The 23,970-nt window shown below is 38.8% G+C and overlaps 1 protein-coding gene across 1 annotated transcript; it reads left to right on the top strand.

Moving 5' to 3' along the window:
• Position 1: 1 nt before the first annotated feature.
• LOC100490720 (gamma-aminobutyric acid receptor subunit pi-like) lies at positions 2-21,416 on the top strand (the record flags this gene model as incomplete). The annotated part of the gene is given in 8 exon segments (XM_031906486.1): positions 2-101; positions 11,896-11,963; positions 12,058-12,275; positions 12,686-12,768; positions 13,866-14,003; positions 16,135-16,287; positions 16,975-17,171; positions 20,943-21,416. Coding segments are annotated over 8 exon segments (1,230 nt in total), but the record flags the coding sequence as incomplete, so codon positions are not given.
• Positions 21,417-23,970: the final 2,554 nt, after the last annotated feature.

Here is a 23,970-nt window from a genome sequence, read left to right as displayed (position 1 = left end):
ATCATCTGTTAATGCTGAAGGGAAGGAAGGTGAGATTCTGCCTCCAACTATTCAAAAGCTCATGAAAGGATACAACAAATACCTGCGCCCATTTTTTGACAGTAAGTAGTATCTGATATATTTTATATGGTGTTTTTATTGCTAAAAATGAATGTTGCTACCTGTGCGTAAAATCTGTAATTGCTAGGTATTGTAACCTTAAATCATATCCCAACTTGCTACATTTAGTTACATATATTATTTTTACATAAAATATGGAAGGGGCATGTTGTGCATTTTTCAGAGGTTGAAAAAAAAATATTCAATATATATGTTCCTTGAATATGAACAAGTTCAGTTAATAGAGCTTACGCTGAACATACTCTTTGCCTATTGATTTAATCTTGAAAAATCTCTGGTTGCAGTTATTCTGAAGCTAAACAAGGCAAGCTACTGCCCCTGATAACTAGATTCCCCTTTGTTGTACTACTGTCTCTTCAGCAGAAGTCCATTATAAAGGGAGATTATCTGTGCACTGGAAATATAATTATCTGCCTTGCAAGGACAAAACATGGAGTAGCTTCAGCTTCCCTCTTTGCCTTATTCAGCCCAAGAAATAAAATAACAGGCAATGAGTATGTTCAGTTTAAGGCTTATTTATTGAACTCATGTTGGAAGGAGTATACTAAGCAGGTGGGTTTCTCACATGGAAAACTCTAAATTCTTCAGTGTTGCTTTAACAATCCATCTCTGCGGATAGATTCTTCACTACAACTCCCATTGTGCAGGTCAGTGTACTGTAGAACAGATGCTGTAAAGTGCAAGCTTTGAGACAATGAATACAAGCTTTGAGACAGAATGTCTACTTTAATTTTGGGGTCTCTCTAAATGCCACATAGTTTGTAAACTATTCATATTGGAAATCAAACTGTTCAAATGACCCATGGCATTCATATTTATCATGTTTTATCTTTTTATACTTATTATCTTGGTAAATAAGATGCTATTTATGCCCCTAGTGGAGATGGAGCAGGGAGCTTGTTCTGGGTGGGATGTGATATAGTCTGGGCAGGACGGGGAGTGGTTGGATGGAACGGGGCATGGTATTGGCGGAACTAGGCATGGTTAAGGCAAAATGGGGCCTAAAAATCCACCCAGGTTCAAATGGGCTGAGAATTCTCTGGTTACATCCCTTTTAAAAGAGGAAACATAAGCACATCATTGTGTAGCGTAAGGTATCCAAAATATCCATTTCTGCAACTATGTTCTAAGCTGCTTCCCTATGTATGGTTAGAGTGAAGAATGCAAGATTACCTTTGTCTTGGAATCACTGCCACTGAATCAGTACACATGCTATTACAGCACACACAACTACCCCCTCTGAAGCATAAAAATCAGAATACATGTGGTGGGGCTTTCAAATAGGATCACCTTTAACCTAAAAACAAATGAGCAGTTTGAAATAATCAGCCCAAGGTATTATGCAGCTTCCCCAGATAATGATCCCCAGAGAGCTGTGCAGAGACTGCGCTAAACAACATCAGACAGTTTGATATTTATTTTATATATCTGCGTATTTACATTTCCCTCTGGTTATGTGCTCAGATTTCATCAGTCAAAGCAATATATAGCCTAATAAATTATTAATAAATATGTGCATTAAAAACAGCAAGGAAATGCGACACTTACAAGTCAGCAAAAATGAATTTTCAGCGGGTTGACATTTTTCCACACAAAATTCTGTTTTACTGCTCATATGAGTAAAGCTGCTAACTCAATAATATATTTCTAAAAACCAAGGCAGCTTCTTATAAATCCACGTGGGTCCTGTAAAGCTTTAGATAACAAGCTATTAATAATATATAGTTGTTATTTGCAAAAGGGTTTTACAACATTGCACAGTGAATACAAGCATGCATTTACATTTCTTTAATGAGCTTATACTTGATGGGTATTAGTTGTGTATAAGGAAAGTACATAATTGGGTAGAGCACTGCATAGACATACCAATGCCAGGCTTAATCATGTTGTTAGGGCGCAACACATGTTCTTCTCCATGGTATAGCGCAGTTCTATGCATAGGGTTGTCACTAGGGATGAGTACATTATTTTCAATATTTATGGTTTCACAAGTGGTAAAAATTTTAGTTACATAGTTACATAGTTACATAGTTACATAGGGTTGAAAAAAGACCTGTGTCCATCAAGTTCAACCCATCCAAGTAAACCCAGCACACCTAACCCACACCTACCAATCTATACACTCACATACATAAACTATAAATACAACCACTAGTACTAACTGTAGATATTAGTATCACAATAGCCTTGGATATTCTGATTGATCAAGAACTCATCCAGGCCCCTCTTAAAGGCATTAACAGAATCTGCCATTACCACATCACTAGGAAGGGCATTCCATAACCTCACTGCCCTCACCGTGAAAAACCACCTACGCTGCTTCAAATGGAAGCTCCGTTCCTCTAATCTAAAGGGGTGACCTCTGGTGCGTTGATTGTTTTTATGGGAAAAAAGAACATCCCCCAACTGCCTATAATCCCCTCTAATGTACTTGTACAGAGTAATCATGTCCCCTCGCAAGCGCCTCTTTTCCAGAGAAAACAACCCCAACCTCGACAGTCTAACCTCATAGTTTAAATCTTCCATCCCCTTAACCAGTTTAGTTGCACGTCTCTGCACTCTCTCCAGCTCATTAATATCCTTCTTAAGGACAGGAGCCCAAAACTGCACTGCATACTCAAGGTGAGGCCTTACCAGGGACCTATAAAGGGGCAAAATTATGTTCTCATCCCTTGAGTCAATGCCCTTTTTTATACAAGACAGCACTTTATTTGCTTTAGTAGCCACAGAATGACACTGCCTGGAATTAGACAACTTGTTATCAACAAAAACCCCTAGATCCTTCTCCATTAAGGATACCCCCAACACACTACCATTCAGTAGATAGTTTGCGTTTATATTATTTCTACCAAAGTGCATAACTTTGCACTTATCAACATTGAACCTCATTTTCCAGTTTGCTGCCCAGTTCACTTCACTTCACACTTCACTGGGAAGAAATTGTGGCTTCTCATCCATCAACTCCAATGTATTTGGAATAAGAAAGAATCCTAAAGCACTTGGTGCAAGAAAAAACGCCCACTGACATCAATGCATTTGGCACAAGAAAAAAACGCTCAATGGTACCAATGCATTTGGTGAAATTTCAGCAAAATGTCTCAATTTTGCAATTTTTTCAGCAGTTTTGCAATTTTTTTGGCGAACTGGTGCAGTTTTACACATCACTAGTTGCCACCTGTCTAGTTTTGAAACAGACAGTCCGGTTTTCTCACAGGCTGTCTGGCTCTCAACTGTCTGTGTGGTTTTCAGCATTCTGAAACCAGGACAAAACATAAATCCAGAAAGTCCCAAATGGAGTCAATCCCCACCTGCCACGTCCGTAACTCACTGATATCAATGACACCTCCAATGTTATTGCCTTTTCCCTAAATATGCCCTGCCTGCCCCATGACATCTATTGTTTCACCCCCATGACATCACTGCCTGGATAAGAGGACAAAAAAATGGTAGCAGCCCTATCTATGCAGTTGTGCCATTTTTGCTTTTAATAGCTCACCTGGGGCAAGGCACAGTGTGGATCACTCACGTGCAAGGGCAGGAATGGACTGTGGGTTCTGGCACATGCCAGAGGGGCTGCTGGTAGATACCATAGACAGTCACTATTTAGTGGGCTGCTAGGGGGCTGTGTAGTTGAAATGCCAGGGCCTCTTTTGAAGCCCAGTCCAGACCTGTGGCTCCTTCCTTTGAATGTAAAAAAACCCATGTCTGCCCCACGTGCTCCTTTTCCAGTATGCAGTCCTTGGAGGCACAAGCAACTGCATACAGTGGCAAGGGTGACTCCAAGAGCCCAAAGAGATGTGCCTGACTGCTGTAACTCCCCAGTAGATGGTGCATTTTGGGGAAATGGTGCTTTGTGCCTGTTTTTTTCCCCACCTTGAGCCTACCTCTGCTTAATAATTGAGCCCTACAGAGTGGTACTTATTAGAATTAAGGCACTTGACACATAAAGATGTTTGTCACTTTGTCCTGAAAACACCCACCCAAAGTGACATATTAGCCAGTGCTACATCTGTAGCTGTTAAAATTTAATAACAAAATAATAAAAAATTAAGACCAGTTGCAAACTGTTTTAGAATGCCTTAGTCTACATCATAGTAAGTAAATGTTCATTATAACTACCTCTTTAACCCCCAGAATGTGCTAGTTGTCAGTTATGGAAAGCGTGGTTTAATAACATGGAGGAGGTCATTGCTGTAAATCAGGGGTGCCCAGACTTTGTCACCCTGTGATCTACTCTTGCCACCTGACCTCCGTCATGAGATCTACCACAGGTAAAAAAGTGTGACATCTATCATTTGGCGCAATAAGCAAGAAAAAGTATCAATCAATGTTTAAGAAATACACATAGCATTATATAAATGCAGTGCCACAGTCACACTTAATGCCCACATACCATTATGCAAGTGCCAACTTGAAGTTTAATGTGAAAGGATTATAGTAGTTTTTACTTCCCTTCTTAATGGCACACTTTGTAGTCTGCACACAGATGGTCCATGTGTGGTTTATCATGATAGGCAGCCTTTCTTTAAAGGGGTAGTTCACCCTTAAATTAACTTAAATTAACTTTAAATATAATGTAGATATTGATATTCTGAAATAGTTTGCAAGTGCTCTTCATTTTTTGTGGTTTTTCCAGTTATGTAGCTTTTTGTTCATCAGATCCCCATTTGGTATTTTAGCAGCTATCTGGGTGCCAGGGTGTTATTTACCCTAGCAACCAGGCAGTGGTTTAAATTAGAGATGGGAATATGAATAGTAGAGGACCTGCATAGAAAGATAAGTAATAAAAAGTAAAAATAATAATAGAATTTTAGCCTCACAGAGCAATAGTTTTTGGTTGCCGGGGACAGTGACCCCTTTTGAAAGCTGGAAAGAGGAAGAGGAGAAAGGCAAATAATTTTAAAACTATAAAAATAAATAATGAAAACCAATTGCAAAGATGCTAGGAATATGGCATTCTGTAACATACTAAAAGTTAACTTAAAGGTGAAGCACCCCTTTACATTAGGTCACATTCTACTTGTAAAACTTTAATATATGCATGAGAGATGTCCAGTCTGCAACTACAACTCTCTAAAAGTCTGATGGCAGCACTGAATTTATAATAAGCACTGCCCTAGCCAGGACCCCTACCTCCTTTGCTTCACACTAGATTTAGCCACACATATATATCTAGGCATATATATTTTTGATAGACAGATGATAGACAGATGATAGATAGATAGATAGACAGACAGACAGATGATAGGTAGATAGATAAATAATAGATAATAGATATATAGATAGATGATAGATATAGATAGACAGATGAGAGATAGACAGATGAGAGAGATAGATAGATAGATAGATAGATAGATAGATGATAGATATAGATAGACAGATGAGAAATAGACAGATGAGAGATAGATAGATAGATAGATAGACAGACAGACAGACACATGATAGATAGATAAATCTATCAAGCTGCAGCCCTTGGTACATGCCCTCTGGTGCCTAAATTAAAAAAAAAAATACTGCCCTCACTGTAGTTTATACATCATTTGCAAGATAAACATCTTTGCTCTCAGGGCCCCAACTCAACCTTCATTGCCATTGGCCTCTTGTATTTAAACTCGGGCCCCAAATTCACATTCAAGGCAGCACTGATGGCACTGAATATGTGAGCTTGGGCACAGCCGCGTGTGCATAGTCAGATGGAATTGCTATTAGTAAGGAGGCAGCACTACTTTATAATCAGAGCTCTCCAGGGTTATTTGTGGGATAGGCTTTCATAAAATAGCATCACCGAGAAAATACAGAGTTTATAATGTTTTACAGCATGAAGTGGTTTATTGAGTGGCTCTTTCTCCATAAATAACCACATATTTGCACAATACGCACACATTATTTATTTCTCCCATATGAAAGTAAACACAGTTCTGCAGTTCTAATGGTTTTAAACCCTCATTACAGAAGCAATGAAAATAAATGATCTGCATTTGTAGGCACGCTGCGAAAAATCATTTAGAAAAGTTACAATTTCGGCGACGAGCAACACGCCAAATAACTTTCAGAAATTGACAGCTAATGGGAACATTCTATTTTGTCTTATAAATAGGCAGGGGTGATTTAATGAAGGGGGCGTAAAGCTTACAGAAGTCTGTCCCTACTGCACTCCCTAAATTAGATGGTTCATACTTGTTATCTATGCAGGAGGATTCTCCAGTTCTGACTACTGATAGAAAGAGTGTTAGCTTATGCAGGGATTCTGTTGCTATATATATATATATATATATATATATATATACTGTATATATTTAAAGGCCATGCAGCTCAGGCAAGGTCCTTGGATGTTCACCAATTAGAGAAAATGCAGTACCAGGGGCCCACCAGAAAACCTTAGATCTTGAACCTGGCCCACTAAACTTCTCTCCTTTCACCTTTTTCACCAAGTAGTCTCTTCCCTTTACATACTCTCAACTTTTTTCCTTCTATCTTCCCCCTTGTTCTCATATAGACATGGGGAATGGTCTGGGGATAGTCATACATGGCCAATTGGCAGGGTCAGCAAAAAACCTGTTGATGCTTGGGCTCATCCTGACTGCAGAGACTTATTCCCTCCCCTCTTACCTTTCCCCAATCGATACACTCGACTAACCAAGAAACACACGGACACCGTTAAGTGGGGTGGAGTTCGGCCACAGCTTTATCATATAATACATCATCGATAGTCCTTGCCATGTATTTCACCTTTAACATTTAACAAACTGCATAGCGGTTTTATAACCCGAATGCCAGCCACTGCGAATGCAGTGGGCATGTGGAAGACATCAAATAACACCACTGATTAAATGGCCAAGGACTATCACCTGCCATTGACTGTGACAAATATTTCCACTTTTTTCTTTTTCTTTTATACAATAAGAAAAAACAGTACTTTATTTAACTTACGTACCTAACCGAAGCTAAATGTCATAAGACTTGAGTGCCTGAAACAGGTAGGGAGGGAGATGCAGCTCCGGACACGCCAAGCAAATAGAGGGTGAGTGCAGCGCTGGGAATGCCGGGAAGAGGAGGGGAGAACTCTTGTTCTGTTTATGCGGGAATATGAGCTGGGTGAGTTAACCCTATTGTGGGCGAAGGGAATTAGGCAGTTAGTTGGCTCCACAGTCCCTCTGCACTTTCATTAAACATTTCAGGGCTTCTAGGTATCATGGCAAGCCAGTCCAACACTGGATCTAACAAGAGACTTTGCTAAAATGGGAAGAGTGGGTTTCCATGAACAAAATAGAATCAAGTTAAACAGAAACTGGGCCAAATCTATTCCCAATCATTTCTTGGCTTTCCTCTCATAGTGTTTATTCAGAAAAATAAATAAATACAAGTCCTAAATGAGAAGGCAGCTAACAAGCACAGCTGTGTAACTGCTGGCAATATCCGTACTGCAAGGAACAAACAATAAATACACTTGACACAGTTGGCAAGTACAGAGCTTAGGAACGGACACCAAAGACCAATAGAGTTTACTGCTGCTATAGCCTTTCCAAGAACATCTGCAGGTGCAGAAACTTGGGCAGTATGGGATTGTCGTATGCAATTTATTTATGGATTACTTAGAAGATTGGATATTTGTTTTGCCCTTTGTTTGGCTGTTTTGTTCCCCTGGAAAGCTTACTGGTAATTACTGCATCTTATTTACTTTTCTTCTGCAAAAGAAAGTCCAGGTGCTTATGTGTGCTATGAGAAGGCACACCGAAATGCTCGCTAAATGGGATAGTATTAGTACACAACTGATATCTTCTCATTATGGGATATTGTTAAAACTGTTTCCTGATACATACATTGTTGTTTTGTACAATGTATGTATTACATACAATATTGGACTGGGCCTCCTAGGGCCCACCTGAGAACCTGACATCAAGGGCCCACTCTTACAACAATTAGAGTTAGACAGTAATTGGTGTCATACAGACCTATGGTGGAAATAAGAAAGGGCTGGGGAGTATTGTTCTTGACTCACCAGGAGATCCTCTGGCACCAGGATGAGTTTGTTTACCCCGTAGTGTGACTTTCTGCCAGGTAAGGTATTACTCTTGCAGCAGTCTCCCAGTCGGTCGTGTGGGTCCTCCTCTAGTTAGAGCTAAGGAACAAGGACTACTGATGAGAGCAGACATTATATGGGTAATTTACTGTGACCCTGGGTGCTGGAGCACTAAGGAGTGAAGAAGTACAGGGCTCTGAAGATGTACAGTAGGTAGGGGCAGTAAGTCGGACACTTATGTGCCTCTCACCTATATGCCCCACATGAATACAGCACTGCCTAACACAGGCACTGTAATTGTGGAGAATACACAGGTGCTCCATTTTGGAGTGCAGAGACCTAAAGCAATTCAGAAGGGTGAAGGGTAATTTGCAAGTGTACAAATAACATGGTGGTTTGACTTCATTTTACAGTTTATGCACTTTTTAATTACCCATTACCCGTTAGAAGTCTTGGTTAGTCACTAAATCATTAGGCTAGAAATAACAATCATTCTTCATCAAGGAAGTTAGAAGAGTGATCCTCAGGGAATGATTATACAATAGACAATTCACGGCTACAAGTTGCAGTTTAGGGTTGATTTCCCCTGCTACCTTGCTAAAATAATCCTCTTTCTACCTGCAAATAGCTGTATTTTTGCTGATTATAGCCCATTGTCTCATCACCATGTTCATGGTACTTTAACTCTGGATATGTAGGGGTATTCTGGGAGCTGTAGTTTAATCATATGGGTAGAGCAACACCATTATGTAAGATTTTACTCTACCTATTTCCTTTTGTTGAATTAACACATATTGCAAATAGATTTTCATTTCGGTATCAATGGCTTCTTGGTGTCCAAGTTTGGGACATAGATTATCCACTTTAGGGGAATGACAAAGTACTAAATAGATTTGCTATAGGGCCCGGTAACTTTTAGTTCTATCGCTCAGTACTAAAATGAGTCATGGAATTAAATAAAACATAATTTAGTGGGGGTACAGCTCTCTTTATATTTCTGCTCTCTTTATATTTCTGCTCTCTTTATATTGCTTCTGTCTTTATATTACAGCTCTCTTTATATTGCTGCTCTCTTTATGTCAGCACTGAAAGCTAAGATCATGAAACACAGCAATGTAGAAATAACATTGATCACCATCTGAGTGGCATCCGCTTTACATCAAATACACCATGACTGAGGATAATATCAGCCACATACACTAGTGCCCTTGCTAGCGGTACATCTCTTTCGTACAAAGAGCATTGTAGAACTGATTTCTCGGGGGATACTTATGGCAAGTGAAGTAAATGAGCCAGGGAATAGCATGTCTCATTATCAGGGAGTACGGCACATTCTCATGTCATTCCTCCTTCGTAATGATGAACAATAATGAACAATGATGTGTATGGCTGACCATGTAATATTCCTTGTGGGGTGGAACAACCACTGTCTCAACAGATGTACAGCACACAGTACAGCGTTCAATAGGATTTTATTGCAATTGGTTTTTGAAAAGTAGCCATCATTTCAAGTACGGTTCTTTACCTGCCTTGTTTGTCGTCATAAAGCCAATGGGACTTACAGAACACACAAGACATACGGACTTACATCTTGTGCCTTAAATGGCCTGTACAATGTTCACCAGCTGCAGGTGTAATATTGCTCAGTTGTATTGCTTCAATGAAGAGATTGCTTAAATGTTAGTTATTTAGCATGTAAATTCAGCCCTATGCACTTGATTTTTGATAGCTACTTGCTGCAGCCTTCCATAGCCTTATGGTGGAGGGGGCAGGTAGAATAGCCCTGATATGTATGTCTTGAGTGAATTTACTTGCTGTATTGTAAAGGATCTAAAAGTCAGGAGCCTCGGGCACTGCCCCTGATTGGACTGCTTTTAAGACACTTTTGCTTTCTTGTAGTCTGATTATGTTTATACACGGCATCATGAATGGTGTCCTTTGTAGAATTTTCTCATAACAATGGGGGCTTGGCCAAATATAAATTGCAAGAAAGGGTTGCAATACAAAGGACAACAAATTATTTTAAGACCAAACAAACAACAAGTGTGATATTTAGACATCAAAGCAAATGGACACATTCCACTATGGCAAACATTTATGCTGACAACCCAAACAAGCTGATCTGGGGGGAACTGTCGATGTTCTAAGAAAGACTAACTGCAATCTGTCAGGACGGTCTGTCTAAACATCTGTCTAAGGTGCCATAGATCCTTCAACAATCCGGCAGTGAAATTAAGATAATCCAAACTTGGCTAATCTGGGAAAAAGCTAGGTATAGTATAGTTTGTTTATTATAGAGGTATCATAAAACTACTGTATGTAAAAACGGATGTTTATTCAAGTGGATGTTTATTTCAAGTGAAATTGTTCAGCAGTGTTTTACAATACAGTAGCCTTTTAAGCCTTGACCCATCTAAATAAGTCACACTATGGTGGCAATGTCAAAAAAGGTCTGGGTCTAGTAACCCATAGCAACCAGTCAGGGGAGAGAAAACAAGGATCTGATTTGTAGCTTTGGTTTACTAGACTGTGGCAAACTTTGGCTCTTATTGTGAAGCATGATGCAGGTTCACCAGGTTGTCACAACTACTCCCAACAATCAATGTAATTGCTTCTAACTTCCAAAACATAAAAAACAAATTAATGGGACACATAGGCCCAACCCACCCCCCCCCACCCCATGCTTCCCTCAATTACAATGGGTTTTGAAAATTTGATTGACATTGACATATTTTGAAACTGAATGAATCGGCCTCCCCAAGCTGGAATCTCTTTGGTGAAGCCTCTTGTATCACTAGCATTACTTTTACATTCCCTTTAAACATCATTAAGCAATGGGAGGTACAGGTATAGGACCCATTATCCAGAATGCTCGGGACCAAGGGTATTCTGGATAAGGGGTCTTTCTGTAATTTGGATCTCCATACCTTAAGTCTGCTAAAAAATCAATAAAACATTAATTAAACCCAACAGGATTGTTTTGCATCCAATAAGAATTACTTATGTCTTAGTTGGGATCAATTACAAGATACTGGTTTATTATTACAGAGAAAAAGGAAATGAGTTTTAAAATTCTGAATTATTTGACTAAAATGGAGTCTATGGGAGATGAGCATTCAGTAATTCGGAGCTTTCTGGATAACGGGTTTCCGGATAAGGGATTCCATACCTATACCACGGTTTGGCAGTCACCCACACACCAGCACTTAGCACCAAAAAAAAGGGCAAATTAGTTGGTACTCAAGAAACTCTCACCATGATATTTTTTGGGTATTTTACCTTATGCTACACTGAGATTTAAATACAATAGTGTCATAATGAATGGTACAAAGGCTGAACTTTAAGTGAAGTGAAGTTTATTCATCTCCTACAAGGGGCTCTCCCCTAAAAAACCTTACCACCCACAGACCCCAAAAGGGCCCAGCACCACTGTGCCTCAGGATAGTGCAGCCATGGGTACAAATACAAATAGGACAACTTCATTGTAGTGACAGCTGTCTTGATAGTCTATAGCAGAATTTTAGACTGTAGCTCTCCAGATTTTGCAATGGATAACTATGGGCATTTCAAATCTGTTTTGGACCCTCTGCCAAGAGTCACAGTTCCCAACTATTACAGACGGACAACCCTTAAGCTCCTGAGATATTCATTTGTTATCCAAGTCCACGACCTTTTGTTGGTGACATGCAGTATGTATGAGATGTGCATTTGATAATCTTACATATGAATATGAAGATTGCAATTTACCTTTTTAGATGGGCCTGTTACAGTTGGAATGAGCTTGGACATTGCCAGCATCGACACAATATCAGAAATTAACATGGTAAGAACCGACACATATTTTCATCATTTTTCCTCACAGAAATTCAGATTTAAATTGCTACAAGTGACTTTCTAAATTATACTATGATTTGTAGGATTACACAGCGACTATATTTCTAAGGCAGCGCTGGACAGATGAAAGACTTTGCTTTGAAAGCAATAAGAGCCTTAGTTTAGATGGCCGGCTGGTGGAATTACTTTGGGTACCAGACACATTTATAGTAGATTCGAAAAAGTCTTTTCTGCACGACATGACCGTTGAAAATCGGCTAATTAGAATTTATCCAAATGGAACAGTTCTTTATGCATTAAGGTACAGCATATATTCTCTGTTTAGTTTCTGGCCAAATAAGCTGCATATTGATACAGTGCTGCTGAGTATGTGCAGGGAACAACAACCAAAAATAGGAAGAGGAAATAAAGGCCAAATTATATGATTATTATTCCATTCGTTACTCAGGGGCCCAAAGCTGCCTTGCATTGGTTAAGAATGTAAATGTAGTCCCTGTATGAGTTATCTATAGTATTTATAAATGGAGCAAAAGGTATTTATGAATCCTGTACAAATAAGCATTAAAAATGGATGTTGTGCTGCATGTGTCATGCGCGCCAGATTCACAAATCATTCCTGATCCGTCTGATTGATTATGGCTCTGTAAATGCCATATGATTATTCTTTATATGTTAGAGTGTCGCTAATAACAGACCATGTATTTCTTGCAGGATAACCACAACAGTTGCGTGTAGCATGGACCTAACTAAGTATCCGATGGACAAACAAACATGTACTTTGTAACTGGAAAGCTGTAAGAAAAGGTTTAATCTTTTCACTGAATGCTTCACAGCTCCAAAACATACAGTAATATGTATGCATGTATTATCATATACAAATACAGACCTGTATTTACTGCTGCTTCAAGTGACTGGTAAATACAGGGTTCCTTGTGTCCTCTACGGCATATATGTCAAACACAAGGCCCGGGGGTCAAATTCGGCCCACCTGGCTGTTTTATGTGGCCCTTGGTGAGTTTGTCTGACCATCCAGCCTGATCAATTTCCATTTTCCTCACATAGTAACTAAGACTAAGGGGTATATTTATCATGCTGTTTAAAAAGTGGAGTGAAGCATTACCAGTAATGTTGCCCAAGGCATCCAATCAGTAATCAGATTTCAACAGTAGCAAAGCATCTGTTGGCTACTATGAGCAACATCACCGGTAATGTCTTACTCCACTTTTTACACATTGGGATAAATATACCTCTTAGTATCTTACTAAGTATATTAATAAAAAATTTGGCCCGAGACTTAGCCTGTGTTTTAGATTTCAGCCCCCTTATGTGATTGAGTTTGGCACCCCTGCTCTACGGGTTCCGGAACAACCTGATGTCTCAGGTTGTGTGTGTTTAAAGGAAAACTATACCCCTGAACAATGTATCTAGATTTTCATAAAATATATTTTTAGCAGTATGTGCTATTGGAAAATCCTAAATAGAAGACTGCTATTTTAAGTGCTAAGGGCCACTCCCTGTGATCAAACAATTTACGGTGCACACAAACAAACCAAGGGCACACATACATGTTCGGTCACATTAGTCAATTAATGGACAATGTCCTGTCTTTTACCCCAGCATTTTTTTCTGTTACAGTGAGAGCTGCATTTTGTGCATCACAAAATTGCGACTCAAAGGAAAATATTACTGATATATAAATTCCAGTTTGGTAATATTCTTTAATAGACCACTAAATATGACATAATCTACTCATTCTGGGGGTATAGTTTTCCTTTAAACACTGCTGCTTAGCTATGGCATAGGGGAAGCAGACTGAGTGATTGTAAGTTTATTATTATGTTGCATATTCAGACATTCCTAAATACTTTATCCATATTATACCTTTTCATAGGGAGTTACAACACTAATGACGTTATGTTTTACTGGACAAGGGGAAATGATTCTGTTCGAGGACTGGATGCTCTGCGTTTGGCCCAATATGCAGTGGAAGATCATTACACATCTGTGTCTGAAGCTGTGTATGAAACTGGTAGGCAAACACACAAAAAGTCACTCTATTACTGTCATTTATATCATTGAACATTTCTGGACCCTATTTTTTTACTTATGTTTCTACTGAATGAAGGGGTTGTTCTCCTCTGAGTTAACTTATAGTATGATTTAGACATTAATAGTCTAAGACAATTTGCAATTGGTCTTAATTTTACAGAGTGTCTTTTGGGTACTTTTGGCCATATAGTGTATGTATTTTAAAGTTTTTTGTGTAAAAAATTATACAAAATAGAATGCAACCTGTTGATAACCTGCTAGTAAGACACTTATAGCATGTTCTTTTTTTATTTGTCTGTAATCATTCTTGGTTTTGAAGCCTCAGAGACTCAAGGCTATCTTACAATGTCTTTGCGTATAACAGCAATGAGTTACCAAAAAAAAAAACAACTGGTGCTTTAAACCAGGCACTGTCAGTTGAAGAAAAATAAAATAAATGAGATGTAACATAAGAGAGCCTTATCGCTCCTAACAGTGAAGTGGAGTGCTCATTATATAACCAGCGCCTGGTTCCCCTGTATCGCCCTCAGCGAGCCAGACAGCATTGAGCTCTGTCAAAAGAAAAAAAACCTTTATTCTGACTCACAAGGATATTCGCCAGCCCAAAGTGAAAGGGAAAATCCAGGAAATGTTGTAACCAAGTAAAGAGAGAATACACAGAAAATCTCTGTTTACTGACCTTGAGCGCCTATTGATGCAGCTGAGGGGAATATGAGACCCATTATAATAAAAGTCAAAGGGCAGGACCTTGTATCACAGAGGAACAAATGCGCATGAATAAAATCCATTTAACTCCTGCACACTCAGCATACTCGCTTGTATTGTATGCAACGTAGCCTTATCATGTGCAGCTGATGCCTACTGTACTATCATACACAGTGCTATAGACCAGGAGTAAATAAAGCTTTCCTGGATATTGCTAGTCTACAACCCCCACATACTGCCCCAACAAAGTTTAAGAATGCTGGGAACTGTAGTCCAGCATGACTTCTCAAAGGGGTTGTTCACCTTTTAAATCAACTGTTAGTATCTTGTAGAGAGTGATATTCTGGGACAACTTGCAATTGGTCTTAATTGTTATTAAATTGTAGCAGCATCTGAGAGGGACTAATTAGAAAAATAGTCACTAAAACCAGGGTCAGTGACCCCCATTTGAAAGCTGTTTTTTTACGTTATTTAGCTTTTTGTTCAGCAGCTCCCCGGTTTGGAATTTCAGCAGCAATCTGGTTACTAGGGTATTGTATACCTTAGCAACCAGGCTGTGATATAAATGAGGGACTGGAATATGAATAGGAGAAGGACTGAATTAAAAGATAAGGAATAAAAAAGTAACAATTATAATAAAATTGGAAGCTCACAGAGCAATACTTTTTTGGATGCTGGGGTCAGTGACCCCATCTGAAAGCTGGAAAGATGTAGAAGAAGAAGGCAAATAATTCAAAAACTATAAAAAATAAATAATGAAGACTAATTGCAAGGTTCCTAAAAATAGGACATTCTATAACATACCAAAAGATAATTTAAAGGTGAACCATCCTTTACAAGATGACACCAAAATTAGAGATGCACCAAAGCCTGATTTTCGATATTTGGTTGAATCCCTGAATCCTTGGGTATGAATTTCGCCTGAATACCAAATCCAGAAGCAGAAGCTGCAAGTGGGGAAAAAATTGAGAAAATTCAGGTGCCCTTGCGAGGTGTCCACAAAATCTTCTGTGTGCTTCACTGCAAATTTGCCCAGGAGCAGTAACCCATAGCAACCAATATGCAAGTAGAATTTACTGATTGCTTGTTTAATAGCAAACATGTTATTGGTTGCTATGGGTTACTGCTCCTGGGTTAAACTTAGTGCCTTTTATTACATAAGTGAGTAAGATGTTTACAGAACACTAGGGTTAATTGATAAAAGGGACAAAGTTTGCTACAGCTCTAGTCTTCTACAGGTATAGAAACCAATCAGCAGGTAGAGTTGACTGGTCACCTGTTTAAAATCATACAACATAATGGTTGCCATGGGTTACTGAACCTGGGCAAACTTTGTGCCTTTTATTACATAAGGGGGCAGGTCTCTTCAGTTGAATTATATTTTCTATAATACATTTTATTTGCAGGTCGTTATCCAAAGCTTGTGTTTCATTTTGACCTGAAAAGAAACATTTTGTATTTCATCCTTGAGACATACGTACCATCCATCCTGCTGGTTGTCCTCTCATGGGTGTCCTTTTGGATAAGTCTGTCATCTGTGCCAGCTAGGATATGTATAGGTAAGAGCCATTTTTACTTCTGGGAATAGTTATTTAGGGTAGAGATTTCATGGGCCTGCCACTGCCCAATGCACAGCTCCAAGCATGCTTAAATATATATTTGAATATAATAGGAGTTGTACTCGAGCAACATCTGGGTGGGGAAAATGCAATGGTAAGTTTATATTTGGATATAAACCTTCATAGTAATGTTATTGGAACTAGAGTCTTGGAAGACCTGCACTGAAACAAAGATGTTTACTTACAACCTGCCCTGGACCCTAGGATTGCCAGTTTTCCTCCAAGGGCCGCTGCCTACCCAAGTCCATCAGCTGGGTTGGAAGATCAGGACTTTTCCGCCTGAATCCTGACCATTTTGCTGGTATTGCATGGGGACCTGAACTGATGCCGGACTCTTGCTGAAATACAACTTCTGGCTATATTCAAGGGCTAAAACATGATGTAAAACAATATTCTCCAGTTAAAGCATGCAAAGTAAAAGCCTAATGGATCCTACTGAAAGGGTGGAATAAATACCCTAGTATAGAAATGTATTGCATGTGTAACTGTTTCTTTTTTCATGGTGACTGCTCAATGTCAGATACTCTTACTATCAATGTATTTTGCATTGTTTATGCCTTTAGATGAAATACTGTGTTATACTGTATATTATACATATAATATCCTCTTCCCCACTGTTCCATACAGGTGTAACAACAGTCCTAACCATGACAACACTTATGATGGGAGCCAGAACATCTCTGCCAAATGCCAACTGCTTCATAAAGGCAATAGATGTCTACCTTGGAATCTGCTTCAGCTTTATATTCGGGGCTTTGTTAGAATACGCCATTGCTCATTTTTATACTTTGCATCAACCACACCAAAAGAATTCCACTATAAAGGTAGTTATATATTCTGGTGATTATACCACAGCCATGTTGCCTTATATATATCGTGTAAAGTAATGTTTAACTTAGAACAGTATTACATATATAGGAAAATATTGGTGAAAGCTAAAATGTTTTTCACTTAAGCTTACCTGCATTTTCTGGTCTATCTAAGCAAGCAAATAAGTATTAGTCACAAATCTCCCCCTGGCTGGCATTCAGGCTGAGCTCCTCCTTTGCTGTTCCCCAGAGGGGCCATCCTTACAGTTTTGGAGCTGCTGAACAAAAAGTGAAATAATTAAAAAAACACAAAAAAATAAAAAATGCAGACTATTTGCAAACTGTCTTAGAATATTAGTTTCTACATCAGGGATCCACAACCTTTTATACACAAGCATGGAAAAAGTTCCTGCAAATAAGAGCTATAATTGCTTATTTGGTAGCCCCTATATGGACTGGCAGCCTATAGAAGGCTCTGTTTGGCTTTACACTGGGTTTTATGCAAACAAAAGTTTCCTCCAATCCAGAAATTAAAAAATGAGAACCTGCTTTGAGGTGCAATGATCAGCATACTGTATACTGTAGCAGGTTCCTGCTTCTAAACCAAAGAGTTCCTGCCATCTACCCAGTCTTTCCATTACATTTAATAGAACTGCCCATTGTTTGAGTATCCATAATGGCACCCACTGAGGGAAAGGTTCATTAGGAGCTAGATAAATTACATCTTGATAACAAAGTCAACTGATGCTTGTTGCACCTTCCCTTTACATAAGAGCCAAGCAGCATATACAGAATATATATTATTATCACTCTCAAAAATAAGGCATAACTCAGAACCTCAGGGAGCTGACAGTTCCATAAAGGGATTATATTGCCCATGATTGAATGCATTTATTTATATAGCACCACAACGGTGTCTGACTCTTTAACAAAATACTGAGACGAGTATGGGATCCGTTCTCCAGAAACCCATTATCCAGAAAGTTCAGAATTACGGGAAGGCCATCTCCCATAGACTCCATTATAAGAAAATAATTCTAATTTTTAAAAATGGATTTCCTTTTTCTCTGTAATAATAAAACAGTAATTTGTAGTCGATCCCAACTTAGATATAATTAATCCTTATTGATAGATATAATTATCCTATTGGGTTTATTTAATGTTTGAATGATTTTTTATTAGACTTTAGGTATGGAGATCTAAATTACAGAAAGAACCCTTAACTGGAAAACCCCAGGTCCGGAGCATTCTGGATAACGGGTCCAATACCTGTACACAAATGTATACAGCATTAAATATATAAATGCTAAGAACTTGTGACTCAACCAAAAGGACATTGTGGCCCAAAAGACCTTACAACCTATGAAGAAGAAGAGCCATACAGAAATAAAAGACCAATGGCATAAGCAAAGGAGCATTATATACAGGGTGACCTATTGCAAAGATGCATTATAGGGAATAAAGAGTTGGAATCAAATGCTAAAACTTTAGAAGCACCTTGGAAAAAGGATTATCATATCTTTACATGGAAATGCAGCATCCTCCCATTGATTTCAGAGTTCAAACATTTGATATGCTGCACAACACCAATATGAAAGAGCACACACAAACAAAATGATACAAGTAATGAGATTTTAAATGTTTACAAACACTTTTATAATCGTCACAAAGTAAATACACTTCTGCGAAAATGTAATCAGGAAGTATTTTCAGTCATTTTTTAATTTTTCCAGTTTTTTTTTTCCAGTTCTGTTTCTTGAGCAATGCAATTGACAATGATCATTGCCATTTTCTATACAATCTAGGCATAAACTGTTTTACTGCAACATCTGTTAAAACAATGCTCAGGAGATGAAATTTACTTTTGTTATGTTAATGTTAATGATATCATTTCCCTAGTCGCACACATGCCTATAACAATATTTTTAGATGGAGCTCAGTGGGAGAAGAAATGGCAGTATAGAACAAAACACACCCTTTAGAACTGAATATTAATGTACTAATGTACTACAGTACTTGCTTTTTTACCTCCATACAGTGGTGCAATGGAATAGCCAAGCTCCTCAGCTCACAAAGTCACCACTTTCTAAGTCATTTCCTAATACTGATTCTTTTGTACCGCCTAGCTCTCCCAAGTAGGTGGTTCACCTTTAAGGTAACCTTTAGTACAGGGGTGGGCAAATTTTTTGGCTGAGGGGCCACATTCACTTACAGAAGGGCTGGGCCAGCGTTACGCCGTTTCCACTGGTCAGTCCCCAGATGCCAAGTCTTGCGTGATGAGACTTGCGGAGTCGGCAGGCCGGATTAAAAAGACCAACAGGCTGGACGTGGCCCGCGGGCCGTAGTTTGCCCACCCCTGCTTTAGTATGTTATAGAGTAGTCCATTCTAAGCAACTTTAAATGTTCTTCATTATGTATTTTTTATAGTTTTTGAATGATGTGTCTTTTTCTTCTGACTCTTTCCAACTTTTTAGATGGGGGTCACTGACCCCGGCTGCAATTTTATTGTTACTTTTTATTACTTATTATTCTATTCAGGTCCTCTTCTATAAATGTATCAATCTCTCATTTAAACCACTCCCTAACAACCAGATAAGTGCTGAAATTCCAAACTGGAGAGCTGCAGGGCAAAAAGTGAAATAATTTAGAAAACATAAATAATAAAAAAAATGAAGACCAGTTGCAAATTGTCTCAGGATATTACTCTCTCAAAGGCGAACAACCACAAGCAAAAGATTCCCCATTAAGAATCAGCCCTCTTGCTTTGTCATCTCATTAAGGCTCATTTATGAGCACAGCAAAAACAGATGCAGTCATTTTACAAATTAATGACCTTCATTAAGGGAGGTGACAGACGGGGAGATTAGTCACTGACGAATCTCCCTGCAATGCCATCCCACTGGCAAGAATGTAAATCGCCGGTGGGATGGCATACGTGTCGCTACGATTTCCGGAAGTCGCCCGAAGTTGCCTTGAGAGAAGAACATGCTCCTGCGCTTACCCTTGGTGCCCACCCTGTCTGTATGAAGAATCATCCCCTCAATTTCCCTATAATCAGTAGTGTGTAAAACCACTTTCATTAAAGGTACTTGCACTATTTGCACTTCAGAGCAGTTGCTCTCAGTTACACCATCAGTCCTTCCTGCCTTCCGCCAGGCAGACTTCCTTGTCAATGTGGTTTCGGTAGGCACATCACAGTTGTGCCAAGTGCATCACCCCCTTGGGCCTGAAATGATGTTGGAATTCTGGATAAAACATGAAAATTGAGCTTACAAATGCACTTTGCTCACTGCACTTGAGATGTAAATGCACACTATCATTTTAAGCACCAGAAAGGCAATGCCCATTCTGTTTGCTAAGGATTTATTTACATAGCAACCAGGGAAAGATTTTTGGTTGCTGGGGTCATTGCCCCCGAAAAAAATACTTCAGCTGCACAATGAAAAGAGCCAAAATGTAAGCAGTAGTGATGAGCAAATCTGTCCCGTTTTGATTTGCCAAAAATTTCCGCCAATGACAAACATGGAAATTCACCACTAATCCATGCCTGGCAAAAAAATTCGCTCATCGCTAGTAAGCAGGTTAATAATACAATAACTGTGCAAAATAAACATTGAAGACCAATTAAATTAAACGGATTATAATAGGTCCATCTATAAAATTGTAAATGTTAATGTAATTGTGATCTTTCCAAACTGAATAATAGAATAATGCATTCATGGGCAGACTGACCCGTGCCTTTCCCAGCTATGATAAAATCTTTATTATGCCTTTTTTTTCCCCCAGAAACTTGTTGCTGAAGATGAAGCCGACATGAATGGTACAATAAGTGCTGTGTCCGATGGACAAAGTCACCAAACGGAACCTCCAGATGAAATCGGGAACGGGAAAAAAAAAATAAAGAGTCCGGTGGATCCAGTTCTGAAACGATTGCTCTGTGTATTTTACTGTTTTCAAGTGCAAAACCCACACGACATAGACAATTATTCCAGGATATCTTTCCCGCTGTCCTTTATGATCATAAATGTTTTTTATTGGGCATATTATTTGTATTTTTGAATTGATACTGAAGACTGTAATGATGCACTGAGTACGTAATTTCTAACGTATTATATTGCCATGGCCAAGAATATTCTCAACAACCCATTTTATAGAGCCATGGAGAAAAAAAACATGGCCATTCCAAATAAATGTGACATTTTTTATAAAATATATGTTTTCTTACAGAGGCATAACCTTTTAAAAATACAGGTATGGGACCTGTTATCTGGAAATCTATTATCCAGAAAGGCCACACCCATAGACTCCATTTTAATAAAAAAAAAATGATTTCCTTTTTCCCAACTAAAATATAATTAATCCTTATTAAAGCCATAACAATCCTATTGGGTTTAATTACTGTTTGAATTTTTTTTTATGGAGATTTATGGAGAATTACGGAAAGACCCCTTATCCGTAATAATTTTTTATGTAGATTTATGGAGAACAGAAAGACCCCTTATCCGGAAGACCCCAGGTCCTGGGCATTCTAGATAATGGTCCCATACCTGTAGTTGAGGGTAACTAAGCTGCATAAATCGATATTGGTGGTAAAACAATCCTCTTGGTATTATGTAAATGTAAATGATTTTTAGCAGACTTAAGGTATGAAGATCCAAATTACAAAAAAAAATCCCTTATCCAATAAACCCCTGGTCCCTTGTGTTCTGGATAATAGATCCTTTACCTGTATATAATGTTAATAATCCCATGAATGATACTGTCATAGTAAGCTATTGTCCTTCTTTCCAATGTTCTTTTTCATATGGGTGAACTGTTTATGTTATTTTAACCAGAGCACCATGCAAATAAATAAGACGTTTGGCAAATAAATCTGGTAAGGCATGGTGTATCCTATGACCTTTTTGGCATGCAAAAAATAATTCTTCATTATTGGAATATTGTAGCGCTTTCTTTATTCCCCAGTGTTGCTTGCTTAACAACAGAGAATGTGTCACCATGAACCTTTGATTCATAGTGGAAAAAATAACCATATGGGACTCACTAGGATTAAAAAAAAATCTCAAAAACTCTTCCAGAATCAACAAACTTTCCAAAATGCTGCCCCAGGCCTTTATGTAGTTGTGTTATCTTAGTTGCTTATTAGTCAAGAAGTGTATCCTCACCATTGGTTTCTGTGTCCCATCAATGAAGAATAGGAAGACACAAAAGATAAAATAAGTAAGGGTCCCCATACACGGGCCGATTATACTGTAGCTGCCGATATCGGTCCCTTGAACCGATTCGGCAGCTTATCAGCCCGTGTAGGGGCAGAACTGAGGGGCCTGGCCGACCGATATCTGGCCTGAAATTGGCCAGATATCGATCGGCCAGGTTAGAAAATCCAGTCGGATTGGGGACCGCATCGGCTCGTTGATGTGGTCCCCGAACCGATTGCCCCAGGGCCAAACGATCGAATTCGCCTACATGCCTCCCCGATATCGCCCACCCATAGGTGGGGATATTGGGTGAAGATCTGCTCGCTTGGCGACTTGGGATCTGCCCGTGTATGCCCAGCTTTATACTAAAAAGGATGTTTTCCTCATGAAGTCATGTTTGTATCAATGGTGTGCAATATACACAAGTTTGTACTGTTGGTAAAGGGCAATAATGAAAGATGTATGTATTAAAGGGGTAATAAACCCTGCTGCGCCACACTGCTTAACCAAACTTTACTGGACTACAAATAGAGGTATAGGGAAGTGTAAATCACCCAACAATAATAAAACAAATATAAAAAAATGACTAAATGACTTTAGCCTACAATTTTAAATAAGATAACAAATGTTTCAAATCTGTTTAATCTTTTTAAAACTACCTTATAGAAACGTTTAGCAGAACACTGATTGCTTAATTATACCCGTTATCAGAAATGAAAATGTGTTTGCAATGAATACAGCATGTTTGGGCTAAAAATAATGTACGAGCCCACAAGAATATATCATTGTTGATTCAACATAACGTGGCACCTTTCATAATGAAGATGTTTGCGAGGCTCTGTACTGATGCCTGCCTGTGCTAAATCAACATGTCAAGTATACAGAAAAAAAACCTGTCAAATCCTGGACAAGTAAACGGCAGGGATATTCATTTTCATACCCAAAATAGTATGGGGAACGTATCCATATTACTGTATGTTATTTGCCGAACAGCCTCATTGTTTTCAGAAGCTGCGCTGCAAGTAATGAAGTGACCTACAGGTGGCACCTTCCACCAACTCTTCACATCCAACTCAGCCGCTAATTCTGTAGGCAGCAGTTACAGAAATTCACCCACAATTATTTTCATTTGAAATAAAAATAACATTTATGAAGAACATTTCTCTGCCCCCCCACCTTTTTCTTTTTTTTTTACAATAGTAGGAAATACATTTCCAGCTACTGTATGTTATGGTTGTCACTTTGCCTGACTGTCTGTATCCTTGTATGCAGTTGAAAGGGACCTTTCTCTCCATCATTCAGAAGAATGGCAGAAGAAGGCAGTCCATACACCACCACTACAATTTGATTGTGCCTCTTATTTGTTACACAACAACTAAATATCATCTTTAGTTTAACAGTCAAAGGTATAGGGTTGCTGCATCACTTTCCTTAGGGGGCACTGAACATGCAGAATGTGTGCCACTTTAGGGCAGGGCACCGGTGCACAAAAGCATACCTCCCAACATTTTGAAAATGGAAAGAGGGACAACAAAAATAAATGCCATGCCAATTGTATGACCACACCCCCTAAATACCACTCCCATTTGACTAAATTTGTCAGGTTATATAATGTT

Source organism: Xenopus tropicalis, chromosome 7 (assembly GCF_000004195.4).
Source record: "Xenopus tropicalis strain Nigerian chromosome 7, UCB_Xtro_10.0, whole genome shotgun sequence".
In the NCBI taxonomy this organism is placed as follows: Eukaryota; Metazoa; Chordata; class Amphibia; order Anura; family Pipidae; genus Xenopus; species Xenopus tropicalis.
Note: the sequence above shows the minus strand (reverse complement) of the source record. Positions and strands in the feature narration are given on the sequence as shown.